This window comes from Ranitomeya variabilis, chromosome 2, assembly GCF_051348905.1.
Source record: "Ranitomeya variabilis isolate aRanVar5 chromosome 2, aRanVar5.hap1, whole genome shotgun sequence".
Taxonomy (NCBI): Eukaryota; Metazoa; Chordata; class Amphibia; order Anura; family Dendrobatidae; genus Ranitomeya; species Ranitomeya variabilis.
The window spans coordinates 893,901,553-893,926,082 of record NC_135233.1 but is presented as its reverse complement, the minus strand read 5'-3'; the positions used below and the strand labels follow the sequence as shown (position 1 = coordinate 893,926,082).

Below are 24,530 nucleotides of genomic sequence, written 5' to 3'. Positions count from 1 at the left end.
TAGATGTCGGTGACATATACAATTAGTACAGTGTGTGTGCAGCTTACTGTACGTGTATTTAAAGGGAACCTGTCACCCCGTTTTTTCGGTATGAGATAAAAATACTGTTAAATAGGGCCTGAGCTGTGCATTACAATAGTGTAGTTTGTGGACCCCGATTCCCCACCTATGCTGCCGAAATACGTTACCAAAGTAGTCGTTTTCGCCTGTCAATCAGGCTGGTCAGGTCAGATGGGCGTGGTGTCTTCCCCCAGATCTTGCGTAGTTTTCCGTTGGTGGCGTAGTGGTGTGCGCATGTCCAAGGTCCCGAATCCTGCACAGGGGTGTGAAAATAGCAGCGATGTCCGTTATTCCATTGGTGGTCGGTGGGCGCGGCCATCTTGCTTTGGCCGCGCGTGCGCAGAAGCGGCGCTCTGCTGGCCGCGGCTTCAGGAAAATGGCCGCGGGCATCCGCGCGTGCGCAGATGGCTATCGCGGCGGCCATTTTCCTGAAGCCGCGGCCAGCAGAGCGCCGCTTCTGCGCACGCGCGGCCAAAGCAAGATGGCCGCGCCCACCGACCACCAATGGAATAACGGACATCGCTGCTATTTTCACACCCCTGTGCAGGATTCGGGACCTTGGACATGCGCACACCACTACGCCACCAACGGAAAACTACGCAAGATCTGGGGGAAGACACCACGCCCATCTGACCTGACCAGCCTGATTGACAGGCGAAAACGACTACTTTGGTAACGTATTTCGGCAGCATAGGTGGGGAATCGGGGTCCACAAACTACACTATTGTAATGCACAGCTCAGGCCCTATTTAACAGTATTTTTATCTCATACCGAAAAAACGGGGTGACAGGTTCCCTTTAATTAATAAGATTATTTCTCTGAAAAAAATGGCATGGGCTCCCACACAATTTTTGTAATCAGCAGAGGGAAAGTCGATGGCTGGGGGACGACGTTTATAGCCTGGGAAGGGGGTAATACCCATGGAGCTTTCCAGGCTATTAATATCAGCTCACAGCTGTATACTTAGCCTTCACTGGCTATTAAAATAGGGGACCCCAAAAAGAAAATGACGTGGGGTCCCCCTATATTTAATAACCAACACAGGCTATGCAGACAGCTGTGGGCTGATATTAATAGCCTGGGAAGGTGCCATGGATACAGCCCCTCCCCAGGCTGAAAACATCGGCTCTCAGCCACCCCAGAAAAGGCTCATCTGTAAGATGCACCAATTCTGGCACTTAGCCTTGCTCTTCCCTCTTGCCCTGTAGCATTGGCAAGTGGGGTGATAGTTGGGGGGGATTGATGTCACCTTTGTATTGTCAGGTGACATCAAGCTCCGAGGTTAGTAATGGAGACATGTAAATAAGACGCCCCTATTACTAACCCCATAGTCATATTATAAGAAAACACAGACACCTAAAAAGTCCTTTAATTGAAATAATGACACAGACTTCTTTAATATTCTTAATTAAACCATACTTACGACCTTGCCCATTCCCCCGTTGCCCTCGTCATCTGCAAAAAAGAAACAAAAATATTCCTCACCTTTCCGCAGAGATGTATTTAATCCATTTGTCCCACAATGGGTCTAGCTCTGCTACATCTAGATGGCAGGCTGCATGATGCGACCATGCAGCCTGTCATCCAGCAGGAAAACTGAGCACCGTGTGCTCAGTGTGTCTGTGTTAACTGCTATTCCCTGTCTGAGGGCACCGCGAGAAAGTTCTCCTACTCGCGGAGCCATCATACATAAATACATACATACTTTTTTTTTTACCTATAACAAACTGTGGCCAAAGACGAACATTTTCTGAATGGAAAACCCCTTAAGGGACAACCTTGATAATCCGGAGGCTTACGGCCCTGCAGACTATTACTAAAGCATTCTTAACATTATGTTGCCTAGATAACGCTTTTGTTACTGGACTATCTCAATAATTCTGCCTCTTGCACAATTTTTACATATACTATTTTCTAAGTTTCAGTAAGGCTATGTGCACAAGTTGTGGATTTTTCACGTGTTTTTTTTGTGTTTTTTTCGGCGGTTTTCTGCTGCAAAAAACACTTAAAAAACGCTTACATTAAGCATCCTATCATTTTTAAAGCATGCCGCAATTTTTGTGCACATGTTGCGTTTTTTTCCGCGATAAAAACGGATCACGGAAAAAATGGCAGCATGTTCATTAATTTTGCGGATTTTTTGCGGATTTCCCGCTATATTATTGCATTGGGAAGCTTCAGAAAAAAAAAGCGAAAAATCCGAAAAAAAAAACCACATAGAAAACGTGCAAAAAACGCATGCAGATTTCCTGTGAACGTAGTCCGGATTTGCTCCGGAAAATTCTGCATACTTTCCTAAACGTGGGCACATCCCCATTGTTGTCATGGCGGTGAGTCATGTTTGGAGTAGTGAAGATGTCCTACATTGATTGTGCCATTATTCATGTCTTTACAAACCACTGACAATTCTTTGGTGAGGAGAACATGTATACGGTAAGTAAAGACACAAGAGGAGCCTTTCTTATCTCGTGTCCCTTTTAGACTTGCCCACTTGAGGACTATTTATATCTGCACTGAGGGCCAGTTGTTAGCTGATCTAATTCTGAAGCCAACATGCCCATTCAGTCACTCACTCCTGTTCTCCCACTTTTTATGCCTTGTATTTTCCAGAGACACTGTTACCTAGAAGTCAAGGCACCTGTCATGGACTATCAGCGGCAGCTCTGCTTGAGTAATCAGTGTTTGTCGAGATGAGGTCTAGAATTCTTTGAACCTTCTGACTTCCACCATACCTTGTCTAATTGCAGGAAAGATTGTAATACAGTATGAGGGGGGCCAGTTTAGTAACTAATGTCTCCTAAAAACATCTGTTGTTTTTCAACATCTTCTATTGCTCCTTGTTGTGTTTTTCTTTAAGGCACTTTAGATTGATGTAAAAAAAAAATAGAACTGGCCACATTAATCCCCCTGTACAAATTAGATGGTTGTTGTCCAAATGGTTTGGTTGATCACCTGGTCAGTTGCCATCTAGACGATCTCTACCATGTATACACAGGAGCATTCTTTTGGCTGAGCTCTCCTGTGTCCTCTATAGAGAGCCACCATCAGTCGTGTGTGTACAGTCGGCTTATCTCGGGGAGAACCAAAGGATGGCCAGTCTGAATTCGAGCATACAGGATCCTTGGCACCCCCAATAATCATGCACATTAGTTTACTGTGTTTGGGGAGCTTAAGATACCTCTCTGACGTCACCTTGTGAGATTTTTCCCAAGCTCCTTCTTTCCCACTGAGTTTGTTGACTTCATTTTTTGTGAATAAAGGGAAGAGTCGTGTGACACCGGTAGATAATCTTTCCAGCACTATTGATACTGTATCTTCTGATCATCTGATGTTGTTCATGGCTTGCTATACATAGCTCGGTTATTGAACTATTCATGACCAGATCAAGTTTCCATAAAATGTGACTATTCAGGGAAATGCTCAAGGTTACCATGTGTCTTTGTAGGATGATTATTAACACTTAGTTGATTATGATGGTTTTATTTGAAGCGCACACACTCTTACAAATTAGTCTTTAAGGCATTTTACATGAGGAGGATACACTTTTAGTTTGTAATAATTATTGCAAACTGTTGTTCAAAAATGATTGGAAGTGGTGTAACTATTATTTATGATTTCCTGGTGAATATGGTTCTGTTACTGCAGAACTTGATTTTATGGCCTATTAGTTACCAGACTGTTTATTATCTTTATCAGCATCCTTCTCGGCCCAAAACCATTTTAGGTTAAGTGAAATTTTTCCAATATTTTAAAACCTGACAATGCCTATTAAGTGTGGTGAGAATTTTGATGTAATATAAGGCTATTACCTCTTAATATTTTACCTTGGCCATCATTGGCACCAAGTTTTGTAATGCTAAAAATAATATATTCCTTATGGTCTGGGCACAAGAGAGGATCTACATTGACCCTTGATATATTTATACATGGGTATTGGGTCATTGCGCAGCCATTTTCTTCCAGTTTTGATTGACTGTTTTTCAGAGCCTAAAACATTTGGGTGCATGCTCTGTTATGTTTTAGCTTCTGCCCGCGGCAGGGCAGAAATAATTGCACAGTTACGAGCCGACGATGTCTTTACACAGGCGTGAGATTTTGCTTGGCTATGTGGATGATGCAGGAGGCTTCATCCAAGTCGATCAGAGCAGGAGGACGGCAATCACAAGCCAGGAAGAGGGATAGGCGTCGTTGCTGAGGAGTCTATCAGACCGGCAGGATTTACGGTACATAGAACACGGGAGAATTTCAATAGTTTTTTTGGGTATATACTTGGTGAGTCAGGGGGTTAGATACCCCAATATGGAAAGCAGCACAGGCGTTCATTAAGGTGTTAGTCTTAGTTCAAACATGAAAAAACTGGTGACCGGCTCCCTTTAAGGAAAAGTTGGAAATTGTAGGAAAGTGGTTCACTGAAAAGATATGATACAAAAAGTATTCACTCAATTATATTCCTCTGGTTTTTTTTTTCTTCTTCAGATCTTGAAGTAGATGCAGATTTCAACAATGATGATTATGAGCTTGAAGATGAAGCCAAACTTGTTATATTTCCAGATCACTTTGAAATTGCCATACCTAATATAGAGGAACTCCCAGCGCTGGTTAGTAGCTTTCAGATATGGTATATGGGAAATATTGCAAAACAATGGTGTGTGTGTATTTTTTTTCTGGGCATGAGTATTTACATTGTTTTTATTTCAGAAGTCGTATTCGTAGATTCGAAGACAAGAAACTTTGTAATGCATCTTATCAGACAAATCCTCGTCATTCTCTAGCAGGGCTGATCTTTCATTCTCAATTCCCGGGTATAGTCTGTCTTCCATGAAGACAGATTTTTATATTACTGAGATTTGAGATGGCAGTTGCTACTGATAAGATTCTATTGTGGGAAGGAAGGGCCTGGAGGAAGGAGGAGCTAGAGACAAAGCTCGTCCCTCCTCACCCCCCCCCCCCCCATCCTCCTGTCTATAAAAAAAAAATCTGTAATCTCACATCTCGGTAATATAAAAATCTGTACTCGCTAAAGACATATTTTATACAGGAATTTTGAGAATTAAATATCAGTCCAGGTGGAGAGAGAAGCAAATTTCCCTCATAAGATATATTACAAATGTTCTTTATTTCATAAATTAATAGTATACATGAAAATGAGAGTGACCATCATGTTAATTTTTATGTGTTCACAAAATAATTTTTTCTAGAAAAGTTAAAAAAAAATTAAATTTACCATAGTTTGCTTGTTTCAGAAGACCCCTGTCTCCAGGCATAGTGTTAGTGCTAGACCTTGTTTTTTTTTTTTTTTAGTAAAACTGAGTGATTTTCGCTGCTCCTTTTACATTATCGTCTGCAGCACTAACATCATGTCAACAGTGCTGCAGCCAATCGGGGAGCTCAACTTCTCGGCATGACAAGATGGCACAAGCTTCCCCCACAAAAAAAAATGATAAAGCCGAGCTTACAGTGAAATCATCCTAGTCAGTTACAAATAAATATGTTCCAATAAACTTTGAACTCGGAAATTATAGGCCAGTAAGCTCAACCTCTACTGTGGGTAAAATCCTGGAGGGCATTCTAAGGGATGCTATACTGGAGTATCTGAAGAGGAATAACCTCATGACCCAGTATCAGCACGGGTTTACTAGGGACCGTTCATGTCAGACTAATTTGATCAGCTTCTATGAAGAGGTAAGTTCCGGACTGGACCAAGGGAACCCAGTAGATGTAGTGTATATGGACTTTTCAAAAGCTTTTGATACGGTGCCACACAAAAGGTTGATACATAAAATGAGAATAATGGGGATAGGGGAAAATATGTGTAAGTGGGTTAAGAGCTGGCTCAGGGATAGGAAACAAAGGGTGGTTATTAATGGAGCACACTCGGACTGGGTCGCGGTTAGCAGTGGGGTACCACAGGGGTCAGTATTGGGCCCTCTTCTTTTTAACATATTTATTAATGACCTTGTAGGGGGCATACAGAGTAGAATTTCAATATTTGCAGATGACACTAAACTCTGCAGGGTAATCAATACAGGGGAGGACAATTTTATATTACAGGATGATTTATGTAAACTAGAAGCTTGGGCTGATAAATGGCAAATGAGCTTTAATGGGGATAAATGTAAGGTCATGCACTTGGGTAGAAGTAATAAGATGTATAACTATGTGCTTAATTCTAAAACTCTGGGCAAAACCGTCAATGAAAAAGACCTGGGTGTATGGGTGGATGACAAACTCACATTTAGTGGCCAGTGTCAGGCAGCTGCTACAAAGGCAAATAAAATAATGGGATGCATTAAAAGAGGCATAGATGCTCATGAGGAGAACATAATTTTACCTCTATACAAGTCACTAGTTCAACCACACTTAGAATACTGTGCACAGTTCTGGTCTCCGGTGTATAAGAAAGACATAGCTGAACTAGAGCGGGTGCAGAGAAGAGCGACCAAGGTTATTAGAGGACTGGGGGGTCTGCAATACCAAGATAGGTTATTACACTTGGGGCTATTTAGTTTGGAAAAACGAAGACTAAGGGGTGATCTTATTTTAATGTATAAATATATGAGGGGACAGTACAAAGACCTTTTGGATGATCTTTTTAATCATAGACCTGAGACAGGGACAAGGGGGCATCCTCTACGTCTGGAGGAAAGAAGGTTTAATCATAATCACAGACGCGGTTTCTTTACTGTAAGAGCAGTGAGACTATGGAACTCTCTGCCGTATGATGTTGTAATGAGTGATTCGTTACTTAAATTTAAGAGGGGACTGGATGCCTTTCTTGAAAAGTATAATATTACAGGTTATATATGCTAGATTCCTTGATAGGGCGTTGATCCAGGGAACTAGTCTGATTGCCGTATGTGGAGTTGGGAAGGAATTTTTTCCCCAATGTGGAGCTTACTCTTTGCCACAAGGGTTTTTTTTGCCTTCCCCTGGATCAACATGTTAGGGCATGTTAGGTTAGGCTATGGGTTGAACTAGATGGACTTAAAGTCTTCCTTCAACCTTAATAACTATGTAACTATGTATGTAACTATTAACCTTAAAGGTTTCTCTTATTACAAACTGGAAACCATAAATACATTTGACGGCATCTATTTAAGGATTTAATTAAAACTTAGAGATCTGAGCTGTAAATATGAAAAAACATGTTCAGCCTCAGACTTTTCATTATCCATCAGGCCTACCGGGGGTGGCTGTCTAGTATAAACGTTGAGCAATCGAACAAGGAACGATATATGTTGTTCATCACATTGTTATGCTGACTTAAAATTGATTGTTTGCTGGTAGCACATCCCCTCATATAAACGGTCATCTGTCTGTCTTTTGTAATTTAAGCGGCATGAGAAGAGGGGAGAAAAGTAATCACATGAATGATCGCAGTGATGAAAAATTCAAGATTATTGTAACATGTAAAAGCAAGTCTTAGGAACGCTGCTTGATAATATTGTGCTCATCTTAGGAGTTTGCCTTTCCATTTAAAGAACCTTTTACCCTTAGCGCTTTTCTTTTGATGCCTTCCTTATGGAGAAGATTGACTCATCATTCCAGAGAACACTGATCCACAGATACCAAAGTCTGAGAGCAACGCACACAAATACATGTACTTACACGTGTTGGCTATTATCAGTGAAGTTATTATTATTTGTAATCTTCTCCATGCTGAATACACTTGGGCACACAAATTGTCAAAATCCACTGCTGGCAGCTCCCTTTGCAATTGTCAACAGTATGACGTCCCAGTTGTGCTCGATGGGAGACGTAGGTTCTGCAGGTCATAGCTAACTCGTTTGGACCATGCAGGCTACTCACAATAGTACAAGCAACATGTGGGTTTGCATTGTTGTGTTGAAAAACTGCTCCTTGGGCACTTTAGAAAAATGGCTGTGCCACTGGTTCCACCACCAAATCAATCTAACACCGAGGTGTTAGAGTACATGGAATAGAGACTAGAGGGGACCGGCTACCGTACATTATGCTACTCCACAGAATAATAAAGGAGTTGGACTGGTGTGACGTTTGCTCATGAAGACCTCTCGATGGCCGTTAAGAGAGGTGATGGAAAGTCAAAGAAGATGTACAGTATAATGTGTGTTGATGTGCTTTTGACATTTGCTCTTTGTGTAAGGATGAATGTCATTTGTAGATGATAAAATCATTACTATAATAAAAATCATTGCTATGCACATAAGCAATAATGTGTGTGAGTACTGAATGGCCATTTATATGTATTGTGTCTTTTCGGGCAGGTGACAATAGCTTGTGATGCTGTTCTGAATTCCAAGTCTCCATACAGGAAACTAGAACAGGAGTCATGGGAAGACGAGTTACAAGTGTCAAAGTTTGCAAATAACCTTGTGCAGATAGACAATGGTGTAAGGATTCCACCCAGGTAAGTGACTGAGCGTTAATGTGGAATGCATCAAATAATTTAATTTACTTTGCAAGTGGGGGTGGGGGACAAGTACCCTGTGTGATCTATTAAAGAAATCGAATTGTAAAGTAGATCTCCAAATACATATCATCCTAACCTGATGACGTTTGGAATTGATCTGCAGTGGTTGGAAATGTGCTAAATGTGAACTTCGAGAAAACCTGTGGCTTAACCTGACAGATGGATCAATAATGTGTGGAAGGTGGTTTTGCTCTGGCAGTGGTGGGAATGGGCATGCCCTGGAGCACCACAAGCAGATGGGTTATCCTTTGGCTGTAAAACTTGGAACTATTACACCAGATGGAGCAGGTAAGTGGAAATCGATACATTAGAATAAACTTGAGGTAACAGGAAAAAGTCCAGTCCCAGTCAGCCCTGTCCACTTACTGAAAAGTGGGCACCTCTCAGTTGGGATGTGGCATTGCCATGCGTAGCCAACAAATTCTGGTTTCTGGGTTTGTGGCCAACAGCAGATCTCCTGTGCGACCCCATGCAGACCCTATAAGTTAGACCTGAACAGAGCCTTCTGTAGGTCTTTAGACTAGTTAGTATGAACTGCAGACATAAAGTGGATGCCAACATACTAATGTCTCATTTTTACTTGACAGATGTGTATTCCTTTGATGAAGAAGAAGCTGTTTTAGACCCAAACCTCGCCAAACATCTTGCACATTTTGGGATCGATATGCTACAAATGCAAGGGGTTAGTGCTAATGTATACAAAGCGGTAACATTTATATTATTTATTGTTAAAGTGCCTGAATACTTCTTTGTGTGTAAGCAATCTAATGCACCTTTCTGGCGTTTTTGAATTTATTTTCAGTTTCACCACTGGAGTGGTATCAATAATAGTAATATATTTACCAGCCACCATCTTCTTCTGATATCAGTACCATTCCAATCATCATCTGCAGTTTGTGACCTGCCGGATCGCTCCAGTGTTTGGTAGGCGAGCCCGAGGTCACTTCTCAATCTAAGTCTGCGGCTAGGACAAAGCTCTCAGAGACTTACATTGAGATCTTGTGACCATTATCTCTGACTTCTGTCAGTTAGACGTTGTGGTCACAAGATGGAGGAGCAGGACTGGAGTGGCGCCGGGAAGAGCCGAAGATGGCAGTTGGTAAGTGTCATGTCTGTCAGAGGCCACGGGCTCAAACGCCACCTTGGACAGATTTGGCACAAGCCACTCTGTCTGGCAGATTCCAGAGGAACCCCAACCTTCACCCTTTAACCCATGTAGAGGCATCTGGTCTTACAAGAGGGTCCACTGGATTGCTTCCACGGAAGGGCTGCCGTACAAAAGAGCAAACCAGATGCAGGAGGGGTTGCTAAGCAGGGTTAAAGCCAAGACGTCACGAGGAGGAATCAGGAAACCAACACAAGAAATAACTAGCGCAAACCAGGTGGCAAAACTAATTGACTGAAAGTGGAAGTCAGAGACTCATGGGTTTAAATAGCGAGGTTCTCAGAAAAGAGCAATCACAGCCAGATAATTAACCCTATGGGGGTTCCCTATTCTCGTGGCACCAAAAGTCCCACCAATAAAACAGGATTGATGCTGACCAGCATCACCCGCAATAAAGGCGTGTTGTCACCTAGCAACCAAAGCAGAAACTAGCACAGATGCGCAGTAAGTATATTTGAAGGGGAAGGGAACATGCATTAGTGATACAACTCCGGCCTCTTTTTTTGTTTTTTTTTTGTTTAGTTTTTCATTTCACCACTGGAGTCGTGCATGAAGGGCAACTTACATTTATGGCATATCCATATCCTTAGATTATGCCATAAAGTTGGATGCAGAACCTAGCCTGCCTGGCTATTCTCTGAGCTCTCTTACAAATGAATGGAGAGGGCTGTACATACTGAAACAAAGTAACATATTTTTTGGACTTTTAATTGGACTTTTTAGAAAGAAATAAAACTTGCAGAAAAAGTTTGCATCTTATAGTCCGGAGACAGCTTCCTATGAGGCAGCGTCCTTCCTGATTACTGTAGATATATGCAGGGGCGCCTCTCTTCTTCAGCCCGACATTGATCTTTCTGATCCATGCAGGGCAGGAGAGAAAGCTACGAGGACCTGAACATCAGTAAAGCTGCGTGGATTCTGCAGGTCTTGACTAAATGAAGGACTTTTCAGGATACGTGATCAGTCACATGCCTGGAAGGAACTTCAAAATGTGATAGTGTGTGTTGTAGCAGAGCAGAAATGTCAGTATGTACAGCAGAGCTGAGTGTTCATGTACTCTGCATGCAGCTCTGTTGTGTGCCCTTTTTTGGTTACCTGCTATCTACCATTCATCTCGGTTTTTGTTTTAATAATCCTTCTGTTTGCATGAACATTTATTACCTTTTGCATTTTATATATCATGCATTTCTCTTTATTTGACATAAGTATTTGTACTTTATTCCTTTGAGGGACCTATCTGTGGATTTCTGATACATCTATTTATTACCCTTTTATATACTTGATATTTTACCACTTGGTCTACTGGTTCACCTACTTGTTTCATGCAAATGCCATCTATAGTGTGTGTGTGGTCACCTGTGTTTGCAGGCACTTTCTGTGTGTTGTCAGTGCCATGTTTTGACCATTTTTTTAATCTTTTGTCTCAATAAAAATCACATTTTATATTTCTCAACCAGTGTCCTACCATTTTCTATGACCTTTTTTGTTAATTTTTACCTCCTTATTGATAATATACAAGCTGCAGAGAAACACTGTCAATTCTACCCCTCGTCTTCTCTACCAAGTAGGATACATATTTCAATTATCAGTGAATATATTTTTCCTATTTTATGCTGTCTGAACCTGGGGTTCATCTTCTAGTCAGGAGCGTCCTATCGTCTGAAATATGCGGTACATTGCAAAACAAGTAAACAGGGTTTTACCAAACCTCTGCATAGGTTTTTGGACATATTGTGAATTGCAATGGGACCCGTAGACTTTGCAGTGAATTTCCAGCAGTAAATTTCCACTTGGCTTTGGATCACTTTAATTTTTTTGGGAGGTATTATTGTGTATGGAAATAGAAGCACTCTGTTACACTATTTTTATTATTATAACTTGCATAGGTCTTTTTGACATGACCAAGTTTATCCCATCCCCTATTTTATTAGACCGAGAATGGTGTCAAGGATAATGAAGTTAAACCAAGGGTTAATGAATGGGAAGTCATCCAAGAAACTGGACTGAAGTTGAAACCAATTTTCGGCTCTGGCTACACCGGAATTCGGAACCAGGGGAACAGCTCCTACCTCAGCACAGTGATGCAGGTCATCTTCAGCATACCGGAATTCCAGAGAGCGTATGTATCTTACTCCTCCAGACACCTGCACAGTCCAGAGATCAGAGTTATTCCTCTGTCAAATAGTTATCCAAATTTAAGAAATGGAATCACAGTGGGAAGATGTGGGCTCTGTACATCATTAACCTCTTCTACTAGAAGACCTAAGTATGGTGGGAGACACAGCCGGTAGATTGGGTTGTACTTTTGGCAAGACAGCTGTAAAATGTGCAAAGTCTCTCCTGCAAGACTCCAGCATTGGAGAGGCTCTGACCATTGTATAGTCGTCTTGGACACCGTATTCCCTAATCTGCTATACAGGAGCACCGGAGTCCCCCTGTAAAGGTTGTCACTTGGGCAGATTGCTCTTATATTATATTGTGGGTAAACTGAACTTCAGTAAAGGTGGCACGAACACCCAGATACACAGTGCATTGTGATCGGAGGTCATTAATTGTACCAGACTACAATACAAGCGGTTCCCTCACTGTCTGGTTATACTTTACTACATACTGTACATGGGACACTTTCCGATTCATGCTGGGGCAAATTTATGGAAACTGTCCACAGGAGAAGCTGTCTTTTTTGCCCATGGCAACCAATCAACAGCGTAGCTTTCATTTATCTAGAACAGCTTAACCCTGTCAAGACCTTGCAATTTTTTTGTTTTTTGCGCTTTAATTTTATGCCCTCCCATTCATTTGTGCGCCATAGCTTTTTTTTTGTGATGACATAGCATTATTAGGACCTGTTTTATGCGAGACGAGTTGTAGTTTTGAATGATGCCATTCATTTTACCATATAATACGCTGAAAATAGTGGGAAAATATTCCACGTGTTGTTAAATTGTGTAATAAAACTACAATTCTGCCTTTTTCTTTTTTGGGGGTTTTGCTTTTGCATTGTGTATTGAGGTAAAAATGACCCGTCGGTATGATTCTCCAGGTCAGTACAATTATGGTGATGTCAAGAGAAAGTTTCAATTTTATTTATTTATTTTTCTTTTTTTTTAGCTTTTAATTTAATTAATAATAATAATACTGTTACATTTTGATTGGACTTTTCACTCACCAAGTGTGTTTTTTTTACATTTTTTTAATGTTTTTATTTTTCAATGGGGGAAAGATAGGGTCTGCTTAAAAAATATTAAAGTTTGCTTTTATAAAACTTACCGTATATACTCGAGTATAAGCCGTCCCGAGTATAAGCCGACCCCCCTAATTTTGCAACAAAAAACTTATTGACTCGAGTATAAGCCTAGGGTGGAAAATGCAGCAGCTACCGGTAAATGTCAAAAATAAAAATAGATACCAATAAAAGTAAAATTAATTGAGACATCAGTAGGTTGTGTTTTTGAATATCCATATTGAATCAGGAGCCCCATATAATGCTCCATCCAGTTCATTATGGCCCCGTATGTTATGGTGCTGGTGGTTAGGAACACTTGGAGTGACCCGATAGGTAAACCAGAAATATAGGACAAGCTCTGGGGACCTGGGAACTTTACTGACCGCAAACCTGATCCTATCACACACACTATAGGCAGCCGTGGAGCGTACCTAACTCTCCCTAGACGCCTCTTCACAGCCTGAGAGCTAGCTACCCCTAGAGAGAAACAAAAGCCTCACTTGCCTCAGAGAAATTTCCCCAAAGTAAAGTCAGCCCCCCACAAATAATGACGGTGAGTTAAGAGGAAAATACAAACATAGGAATGAAAACAGGTTTTAGCAAAAGAGGCCCACTAGTACTAAATAGTATGAAGATAGCAAGGGAACTGTGCGGTCAGTATAAAATACTACAAAATATCCACGCAGAGAGTACAAAAGACCCTCACACCGACTCACGATGTGAGGGAGCAACTCTGCTCCCCAGAGCTTCCAGCTAGCAAGAAAATAGCATATAAGCAAGCTGGACTGAACTTATCATATACTGAGAAACATTTTCCAAAAGCAATGAGCAAAAATGAACTAGCATGAACTTAGCTTCTCCAGGAGGAGACAGGTCACACATGAAGTCCCAGAGAGAACTGAACCAATACTGAATACAATGACAGCTGGCAACAAGTAAAGATCTAGGTGGAGTTAAATAGGCAACCAGCACTGCAGAAAACGAGGCAGCTGGAGCCCAGCTAAAGACCAGCAGTATCACTCAAAGCCACCAGAGGGAGCCCACGAACAGAACTCAACAAAGTACCATTCACGACCACAGGAGGGAGCCCGAGAACGGAATTCACAACACCCGTAAGATGCTCCATACAAAATAGGCCCCATATAATGCTCCATACGGTTCATTATGGCCCCATAAGATGCTTCATATACAAATATGCCCCATATAATGCTCCATGCAGTTCTTTATGGCTCCATAAGATGCCCCATATAATGCTCCATGCAGTTCATTATGGTACCATAGATGCCCCATATAATGCTCCATGCAGTTCTTTATGGCCCCATATAATGCCCCATATAGTGCTCCATGCAGTTATGGCCCCATAGATGCCCCATATAATGCTCCATGCAGTTATGGCCCCATAGATGCTCCATATAACATTGTGCCACATGTAATGCTGCTGCTGCACTAAAAAAAAAAAAAAAAGACATACTCACCTCTCTTCGCTGCTCCTCAGCGTCCCTTCTCTCCGCACTGACTGTTCAGGCAGAGGGCGGCGCGCACACTAATACGTCATCGCGCCCTCTGACCTGAACAGTCACTGCAGAGGACGCGGAAGACGAGGCGGCGGTGGAACGCGGAAAGGTGAATATGAAATACTCACCTGCTCCCGGCGCTCCTGACGCGGTCCCTGCATGTCCCACGTCTCCGGGCCAGCGGCAGCTTCTTCCTGTAGTGAGCGGTCACGTGGCACCGCTCATTACAGTAATGAATATGCGGCTTCACCCCTATGGGAGTGGAGTCCATATTCATAACTTTAATGAGCGGTACCAGTGACCGCTGAACAGGAGAAGAAGCTGCCACGCCCGAAAACCGTGGGACATGCGGGGACCGCATCAGGAGCGCTGGGAGCAGGTGAGTATTTGACAGGCTTCGCTCCCCCTCACCCGCCGACCCCCCCGCCTTCCATGACTCGAGTATAAGCCGATAGGGGCACTTTCAGCCCATTTTTGGGGCAGAAAATCTCGGCTTATACTCGAGTATATACGGTATATTCTTACATTTCTTCTTTATTGTTTGCCATTTTCCTTAGAGGACCTGAATCTGCGATTATGTGGCTACTTAAACTATATGCAGAGTTTGTATGTTCTCCCTGTGTTTGTGTGGGTTTCCTCCTGGTTCTCCGGTTCCTCCCACACTGCAAAGACATACTGATAGGGAACTTAGATTGTGAGCCCCAATAGGGACAGTATTGATGTCTATAAAGCGTTGTGGAATTAATGGCGCTATATAAGTGAGTAAAATAAATAAATGCTATAGCATTGTAGTATAGTAAAGGATGGTCTTCTAACAAGAAAAGATTACTTCTGCCTCCTATGGGCAACAGACAGGTGTTTAGTTTTTTTTTACCCCAGTAAATATGTCCAAAAATGGAGGAAGCCTAAGATCACGCCACTGCTAGTGTTTAAAACTGGCGCGTTCTTAAACTTTGTTTTCGTGATGCGTTTGGTTTTCATGATGTCCCACCCACCCCTCCATCCGCACATGCATTTTTGTGTATGCAATTTTTAAGGATTTCTAATAAAGAAAACCTTTTTTTTAATATTACCATATTTATAAACTGGAACGTTTTTCCTTTTTCACGACAATTTTTTTTTTCTTTTAGCGGTCCAGTGTCTCCCCAACATCATGGAGCACCCTTTGATTATCTCCTAATGTTAAGAGGATTTTAAGGACATCCCCCTTACTGTAGTTTGTAATAAGTGGAAAGGTCACTGAAATGAAAGGAATTAGTGTCTGAAAGACGATGTTGGTAAACGTATGCCAGGAGACAGACATAAATGCCTAGTGGAATCATTGGAACTAGCATCATCGTTTTATGAGAAGAGGCTTGGCACTGGATGCCAGATACAGTTTCCACAGGCCCTGACTTCATTAGATGTAGAGGTTATCTTTCCATTGCTGTAAACAGATGGAAAAGAAATTTTCCAATTATTTTTTTGTGGTTAACTTGCTTTTATTGTCTCTTTCAAGTTGTTCCTCTGCATACTAACAATCAACATATACTGCCTAAATTTTATGACTAGTGATGGCATAAAGATTACTAAAACTGCTTTCTTGTTTGCTGATTTAGTTGCTCGTAGTTTATTACTCTATTCCTTATGTGATTGGTTTCAGTATTCCATGGTCTTATGTATGGCCTTGTGTTCTCATGTAGAGACCCTATGATGGACATGTGCTGTCATGTAGGGAAGTGTGCTCTCATGTAGGGACCCTATGATGGCCTTGTGTTCTCATGTAGAGACCCTATGATGAACATGTGCTCTCACGTAGGGATGTATCCTCTCATGTAGGGATCCTATAATGGCCTTGAGCTCTCATGTACGGACACTATGATGGACATGTGCTCCTCTCATGTAGGGGTTGTGTGCTCTCATGTACGGACACTATGATGGACATGTGCTCCTCTCATGTAGGGTTGTGTGCTCTCATGTACGGACACTATGATGGACATGTGCTCCTCTTATGTAGGGTTGTGTGCTCTCATGTAGGGACCCTAAGATGGACATGTGCTCTCATGTAGGGATGATAAAACTGCAGGCTAGATCAGGGCAGATAGGGTCTTATCCGGTGGATATATAAAGCATACACTTGGATTCTATTAACCTGATACCGGCTTTTGGTAAAGCATGTAGATATCAAAGAGATATCAGCTGCAGCAGATCCATGGGTCAGCTAGTGGCCGTATCAAAGATAAATTAAATGGAGTTCTGTGGATATGTAGAGATGCTATGGTAGTCTTGTGCTCTCTTGTAGGGACCCTATGATGGACATATGCTCTCATGTAGGGTTGTGTGCTCTCATGTAGGGACCCTATTATGGCCTTGTTTTGTCATGTAGGGACCCTATGATGGCTTTGTGTTCTCATGTAGGAACACTATGATGGACATGTGTTCTCATGTAGGGACCATATGATGGTCTTGTGCTCTCAATTAGTAATGTGTGCTGTCATATAGGGACACTATAATGGCCTTGTGCTCTTATGTAGGTATGTGTGCTCTCATGTAGGGATGTGTGCTCTCATGTAGGAACACTGTGATGGCCTTGTGCTCTTATGTACAGGTGTGTGGGCTCATGTAGGGACTCTATGATGGCCTTGTGCTCTCATGTAGTGACCATATGATGACATTGTGCTCTCATGTAGGGTTCCTATGGTGGACATGTGCTGTCATGCAGGGACCCTTTGATGGACATGTGATCTCATGTAGGGACTCTTTGATGGACTTGTGATCTCATGTAGGAACCCAGGGATGGACTTGTGCTCTCATGTAGGAACACCATGATTGATAATAAAATTATTGCAATGTATTGTGTCCCTAAATTAACCCTTTTTTGCATGTTTCCTCATGGCTGACCATTTTTATTATTGAGTCAGGTAAAACTTGTTACATGTGCCTACTAAACTTAAAATGCTGTCACCCTGTCTTGTTGCATACGAGATTGCTTCAGGCAATCACTGAGTGTAGAAGGCAAGTTGGCGTCACCGTAGCAGCTAGCAATTGCTTGCTACATTCATTGTGTCCAGTATGATACATCATTACACTTAAGAAGTAAAATGACAGTTACTCTATATTTCATAAATCAATAGTACACATGAAAATAACTTTGTAATATATCTTATCAGAGAAATCTTTATCCAACAGGACAGATCATTCATTCTCGGCATTCTGTGTTCCTGAGTAACATCTGTCTGTAATGTCTGATATCTTTCAAGCAGTAGAACTGACCCCATTCGACATTACATGTGCTCACGGTAACTTGGCGAGGGAGCAATTGCAATAATTATCAGTAATACTTCAACCTGTCATTGCAACATTAGGCGTTTAATGTTATATAGAAGTCAGGTAGGCATTCTTATTTGATTATTACAGTGCAAGTGTATTGAGTGAAGCCGAACACTTCTAGTTGGAATGTGACCGGAAGTAAGCAAAGCGCATACTTGTGGTCACAAGACTGCCCGATTCCCAGCACTGGAGAATGTAAAGTGATTAAAGACTTGTATCCTAAGGCTGGACAACCCCTTTAAGGGTACTTCTACACACTTACATCTCTTTACAAATTTCCCACTCTTCTGCTGTGGGCCCTCTTACCATGCTCTGCATCAGCAGCTGAGAGGGCTATTCAATGGTGACTCTAGGCACTTTGATTCAGGGCCAGTGCCCCAAATCTTACCAATGCCACCATTATAAAGAAAGTTTATTTTATTTAAAGCTGATCATGCGCACACAGCTTTACTTACAGAACAGAGCGTGTGTAGCCGCCTACATAACTCCTCTTCCTGTGCGACTAGTACTCTCCCCAGTTCACCAGCCTGAGTTGAATCTCGGTGGGCCAGCAACTGTGAGAGGAATTGGGGTTTCTGACACGAGTTCCTGGACAGCAGTGAGTGGAGATATGGAACATACAGATGACTCTTCCGTCTGTCAGTTGATGTGCTGGGGCCAGGAGGACCAGAGCAAGGAACAGGGGCTGGACAATTAGGAGGAAGTGGAGCATGAATCACTGAAAAACAATGAAAGAAGTAAAGAAGGAGGAAGTAAGCTGAAAGAGGCAGGAATCAGGAGAGAGTCTTCATAGACTGTGAGCTAGCTAGAGGTCCACAGGACAAAAAAAGGCAAAGCCACCATTTCAGGTGAGGCACAAAACTGTAAACAGGCCCCATCACCCCCTTTGGCAGTAACCTCACACCTGCTGAGCATAGGCCAGGCCTGTGTTGGGAGTAGGGGGCACATTGTGAGACCTTACACAGTGTCAGGTGTGGCGGTATGGTTACTCACTGGGCCTCCTCTCTTAAACAGAAACTGCACTGATAATGCCAATTTTGCATAATCAGTACAGTGTCTAAGTGACAAAGGACCTATGGTGACATTATGGACATGGGATGAAAACTCATTGTGTGGCCCAATACAACTCTTCTATTTCCAATGTGACCCAGAAAGGCCAAAAGTTTGATAACCCCTGGTTTAAAGCATGACTAACTAAAAAAAAATAAGAAAAATGTCCAGTGGATAGGGAATATTTTCAATTGTAGGGAAACCTCTTTAAAGCTTCAATATATAACAAATATATTTTTGGCAGTATCACCTCCGTGCTCCCCAACTTTTAAAAGATCTCAGAATTTTTCATCTGTATTTTATCAGGATTTCCAATATGCAAGATATTATTTAAGGCTGGGTTTACATCTGCACTCGTCATAAGACCTAAAGCAGCAGTGCAGGTTAATGGGGACTGCAATGGAGGCGCCTAAATTAGTCTTTGAAGCAGATGTAAATCAAGCCTGGTATAACACTGCTGTGGAAAAATATTCTTTTTTTTTCTGGTTTCAGAAAACCCGTGTCTGATTTGTTTGAAACAAAATATAAACCTGAGCTCCCCCTCCTCAGGTCCAACGTGGAGTCTTTGCTGCTGCTCCCGGTGTCCGTCATCGTTTGCAGCGTTGATGTCATGTCGACAGTGCTGCCGCCAATCGTTGAGCTCAGAGGCTCATGCCGTCTTCTCTGGGTGAATTCACTGGTTGACTGTCGACGTGAAGACACCGATACAGACAATAACAGACACTTGGAGCAACGGTGAAACTTAGTACCCGACCCTGGGAGGGTGAGTAAAGCACAGTTTGTTTTTAAAAACAAACCAATAAAAAAAACAACATCGTCTGCAGACAGGGTTTTTTTTAAATTACCATAATTATTTTTAAAAAATGTACGGTATGTAAAAATGCTTTTTACTTCTGGTCCTGCTGCTGATTTCTTCCATAAAAAAGAGCCTATATTTGATTGTTATCTTTTATTATTGGATTATATTAATGAAAAAGATGCCTTTCTATAATTTTGATTTTTTTATTTACTTACAATAACATTGCTTTACTTTTCTAGTTATGTAGGAAACCTGACGCGAATATTTGACTATGCTCCTCTGGATCCAACACAAGACTTTAGCACCCAGATGTAAGTGTATTCTGCAGCATGGATTGTCTGCTAAACCTGAATTATATCAATTATTCCTCTAAAGAACACTTTACTGCTTGGGACACTGTATCATGAACTGTCTCTGCCAAACTGGCCGTTGTCTGCTCTGCAAACAGTGTAGGAGTGGGGTTGCCAACTGGCCACAAATTCCAAGACCATCCCTAAAAATGAGCCCCTTGAGGCCGTAAAAATAAATGAAGGTGATTGCAATTTTTTGGAAACTGAAGAAATGTATACAGATTATTTTAACTGTAATTACCATCATTTTATAGTGAAGGCAGCTAATGTCTTCATATCAGAATCATGTATCACTGTAATCATAATGGTTTATTATGGTTTTCAAAAGTGTCTGAAAAAAATATTGTTTGTCTGTGATTTTTTGATAACTTGTCCAGAAAAAAATTAAAAGTTGGCAACCCTGTGTAGGAACAAAAAAAAACACACTGAATGGAGCAATAGTATCTAATGGAAAGCAAAAGTGCAAGTGACAAATAGATGAAAAGTTTTCTAATCCATTTATACTTGCTGGTGGATTATGAATGGCAGACCATTCGGATGGGAATCGAAAAATCAGGAGGAAAAAAAACAAATAAAGGTCAAAAAATATATAGTGAATAAAGCATGATTTTATTGAGACCAAAATTGGTAAAAGATGGCACTAAAAGCAAAGAAAGGCCTGCACTCATGATGAGACACAATAAAGTACATAATTTACAATGGATATAACAATCCCTGATGAAGGACTAGAACCGAAACGTGCGTCGGGGCGCGTTCCTGCACTCTGCTCACGTCTCCTCAGGTGACCACCATTATACAACTATGTGTCTGCCTCCATACGTTTTAGTAACCCTCTTCTTTCCACGGGTATAATTTTTTTATCTAATCTTTTCAATTTTGGCACGTTTTGAACATCTGTTTATTGTATTTTTTACACTTCTCTACACTTGCTTCTTATATTCATATAGCTGCACACCCATATATGCATTTTTGTGTGCCATATTCTTGTCATTGCTTCCCTTCATTTTGCCATTGCTGCCTATACGGCAGTCCTAGGTCCAGTAGTGATTTTGATTTTATAGGCATATACCTCACTTTCTATTATTATTTTTTCTCACTTTCTTTGGACTTCTGATGTCCATTCTAAATACATATGCATATGGCTGCTTGATTTTGGTGTGTGTGTGTATATATATATGTGTATATATATATATATATATATATATATATATATATATATATATATATATATATATATATATATATATTTACGCATATTTAAAGTTATTTTGGTATCTGTCCATATTGCATCATTGTTTGGTTACCTTAATACACATATATGTAACGATTGCATGACTGTACAATTTTTTATATATTTGCATACTTGCCAATCTGCTATATTTTTGTCTCTTGCTATGTCCATTGTAAATTATGTACTTTATTGTGTCTCATCATGAGTGCGGGTCTTTCTTTGCTTTTATTATTATTATTATTATTATTACTATTTATTAATATTTATTATTATAGCACCATTTATTCCATGGCGCTTTACATGTGAGGAGGGGTATACATAATAAAAACAAGTACAATAATCTTGAACAATACAAGTCACAACTGGTACAGGAGGAGAGAGGACCCTGCCCGTGAGGGCTCACAATCTACAAGGGATGGGTGAGGATACAGTAGGTGAGGATAGAGCTGGTCGTGCATCGGTTTGGTCGATCGGTGATTACTGCAGGTTGCAGGCTTGTCGGAAGAGGTAGGTCTTCAGGTTCTTTTTGAAGGTTTTGATGGTAGGTGAGAGTCTGATATGTTGTGGTAGAGAGTTCCAGAGTAGGGGTGATGCGTGAGAGAAATCTTGTATGCGATTGTGGGAAGAGGAGATAAGAGGGGAGTAGAGAAGGAGATCTTGTGAGGATCGGAGGTTGCGCGCAGGTAAGTACCGGGAGATGAGGTCACAGATATACGGAGGACACAGGTTGTGGATGGCTTTGTATGTCATGGTTAGGGTTTTGTACTGGAGTCTCTGGGTAATGGGGAGCCAGTGAAGGGATTGACAGAGGGGAGAGGCCGGGGAATAGCAGGGGGACAGGTGGATTAGTCGAGCAGCTGAGTTTAGAATAGATTGGAGGGGTGCGAGAGTGTTAGAGGGGAGGCCACAGAGCAGGAGGTTACAGTAGTCAAGGCGGGAGATGAGGGCATGGACTAGGGTTTTTGCAGATACTTGGCTTAGGAATGTACGGATCCGTGAAATATTTTTGAGTTGAAGGCGGCAGGAAGTGGAAAGGGCTTGGATATGTGGTTTGAAGGAGAGATCAGTGTCAAGGATTACACCGAGGCAGCGAGCTTGTGGGACTGGGGAGAGTGGGCAGCCGTTTACTGTAATGGATAGGTTCGTTGGGGGGGGTCGCGTGAGATGGGGGAAAGACGATGAATTCTGTTTTGTCCATGTTAAGTTTTAGAAATCTAGCGGAGAAGAAGGATGAAATAGCGGACAGACATTAAGGGATTCTGGTTAGTAGGGTGGTGATATCTGGTCCAGAGATGTAGATCTGTGTGTCGTCAGCATAGAGATGATACTGAAAATCATGAGATTCTATGAGCTGTCCCAGGCCAAAAGTGTAAATGGTGAAGAGCAGGGGCCCTAGGACTGAACTTTGCGGGACTCCGACAGATAGGGGGCGAGGTGACGAGGTGGTGTGTGAGTGGGAGACGCTGAATGTCCGGTCAGATCCAGCATAGGGCCAAGTCTGTGAGGCCAAGGGATGAGCGGGTCCGCAGCAACAGGGAATGGTCCACTGTGTCAAAGGCAGAGGACAGGTCCAGGAGGAAGAGGATAGAGTAGTGTCGCTTGCTCTTGGCGATTAATAGGTCATTGGTGACCTTAGTTAGGGCAGTTTCAGTGTAGTGGTGTGACCGGAAGCCTGATTGTAAGCGGTCGAAGAGGGAGCAGGAAGATAGATGGGAGGACAGTTCAAGATGGACGTGTTGTTCCAGTAGTTTTGAAGCATAGGGGAGAAGTGATATAGGGCGATAGCTAGATACAGAGGATGGGTCAAGAGAGGGCTTTTTGAGGATAGGTGTGATTGAGGCATGTTTAAAGCTGGAGGGGAAAACACCAGTTGTTAGTGATAGGTTAGGGTTGGGATGAAGACTGTGGCGAGTTTTGGGATGAAGTGCCATCTTTTACCAATTTTTGTCTCAATGAAATCATGTTTTATTCACTATATATTTTTTGACCTTTATTAGCTTTTCTCCTCCTAACCCTGTGTAGGAGCGGAGCACTGCCCGGTCACACTGTTTAGTGACCTCTGCTGAGTTCTGCACGACATCCCTATTACTTGAATAGGATAGGAAAACAGATGTTTCTAACATTGGTGACAGATGCAAAGGGTTAATAGGTATATAGAAAACTGGATTCTTAAAAACCAGGTAAGACTTGGTAGAATCCCAAAACTGTCAGCATCAGATTGTTGCCTCATTAAAGAAAACTCTTTCACATCCAACAAAAAAGTGTGTGAAAATTCAGACATGACTTCTAAACTGTATGTTCAAAAAAACCTGCCCTCTTTACCTCTTGTATGTATGTATGCATGGACAATCTTTGTTTCAGTACACTGTCAGCTATTTTTACTAACAAGTCATGCTTTTGTTATATTCACTTGTAATATTGTGACAGTTCTTGATTTATGCACAGCATATTACTGTAGTGTATGTGTGTGTGTGTTTGTACTGTATATACATACATACATACGGCTGAAAGTGTTGGAACCCTTGAAATTCTTCCGGAAAATAAAATATTTCTCGCAGAAAATTATTGCAGTCACACATGTTTTGTTATACACATGTTTCCTTTGTGTGTTTTGGAACAACACAAAAAAGAGGGGAAAAAAAGGTGAAATGGCCATAATTACATAGAAAACCCTAAAAATGGCTAGACAAAATTTTTGGCACCTTTCCAAAATTGTAGGTAAATAGCTTGGTTTCAAGCATGTGATGCTTGTTCAAACTCACCTGTAGCAAGTAACAGGTGTGGGCAATATGAAAATCACACCAGAAACCAGATAAAAAGGGGAGAAGCTGACTCAATCTTTGCATTGTGTCTGTGTGTGCCACACTAAGCATGAGGAACAGAAAAAGGAGAAGAGAACTGTCTGAGGACTTGAGAAGCAAAATTGTTGAAAAATATCAACAATCTCAAGGTTACAAAACCATGTCCAGAGATCTTGATGATATTCCTTTATTCACGGTGAGCAAAACAATTAAGACGTTTACAACCCATGGCACTGCAGCAAATCTCCCTCTATGTAGACGGCAGAGAAAAATTGATGAAAGGTTGTAACGTAGGACAGTCTGAATGGTGGATAAGCAGCCTCAATCAAGTTCTAAAGAAAGTTGAGCTGTCCTGCAGGCTAAGGGTACATCCGTGCCAGCGCGAACTGTCCATATACATTTGAATTAAATGAAAAGCTATGGCAGGAGACCCAGGAGGACCCCACTGCTGACACAGCGACATGAAAAAGCTAAACTGTAGTTTGCCAAAATACTTTTGGAAAGTGTCTTGTTGACAGATGAGTCCAAAATAGAGCTTTGTGGTAAAGCACATCATTCTACTGTTTACCGAA

The 24,530-nt window shown here is 41.7% G+C and overlaps 1 protein-coding gene across 4 annotated transcripts in view; it reads left to right on the top strand.

Moving 5' to 3' along the window:
• The window catches only part of USP13 (ubiquitin specific peptidase 13), a 134,517-nt gene that overhangs the window by 46,939 nt on the left and 63,048 nt on the right, over positions 1-24,530 (top strand). For all 4 annotated transcript variants that reach the window (XM_077290459.1, XM_077290456.1, XM_077290458.1 and 1 more), the window contains exons 4-9: positions 4,538-4,659; positions 8,308-8,450; positions 8,617-8,801; positions 9,101-9,195; positions 11,610-11,797; positions 19,816-19,887. In XM_077290459.1, coding sequence (XP_077146574.1) covers positions 4,538-4,659; positions 8,308-8,450; positions 8,617-8,801; positions 9,101-9,195; positions 11,610-11,797; positions 19,816-19,887 — 805 coding nt within the window. The remainder of the gene's footprint in view (positions 1-4,537; positions 4,660-8,307; positions 8,451-8,616; positions 8,802-9,100; positions 9,196-11,609; positions 11,798-19,815; positions 19,888-24,530) is intronic.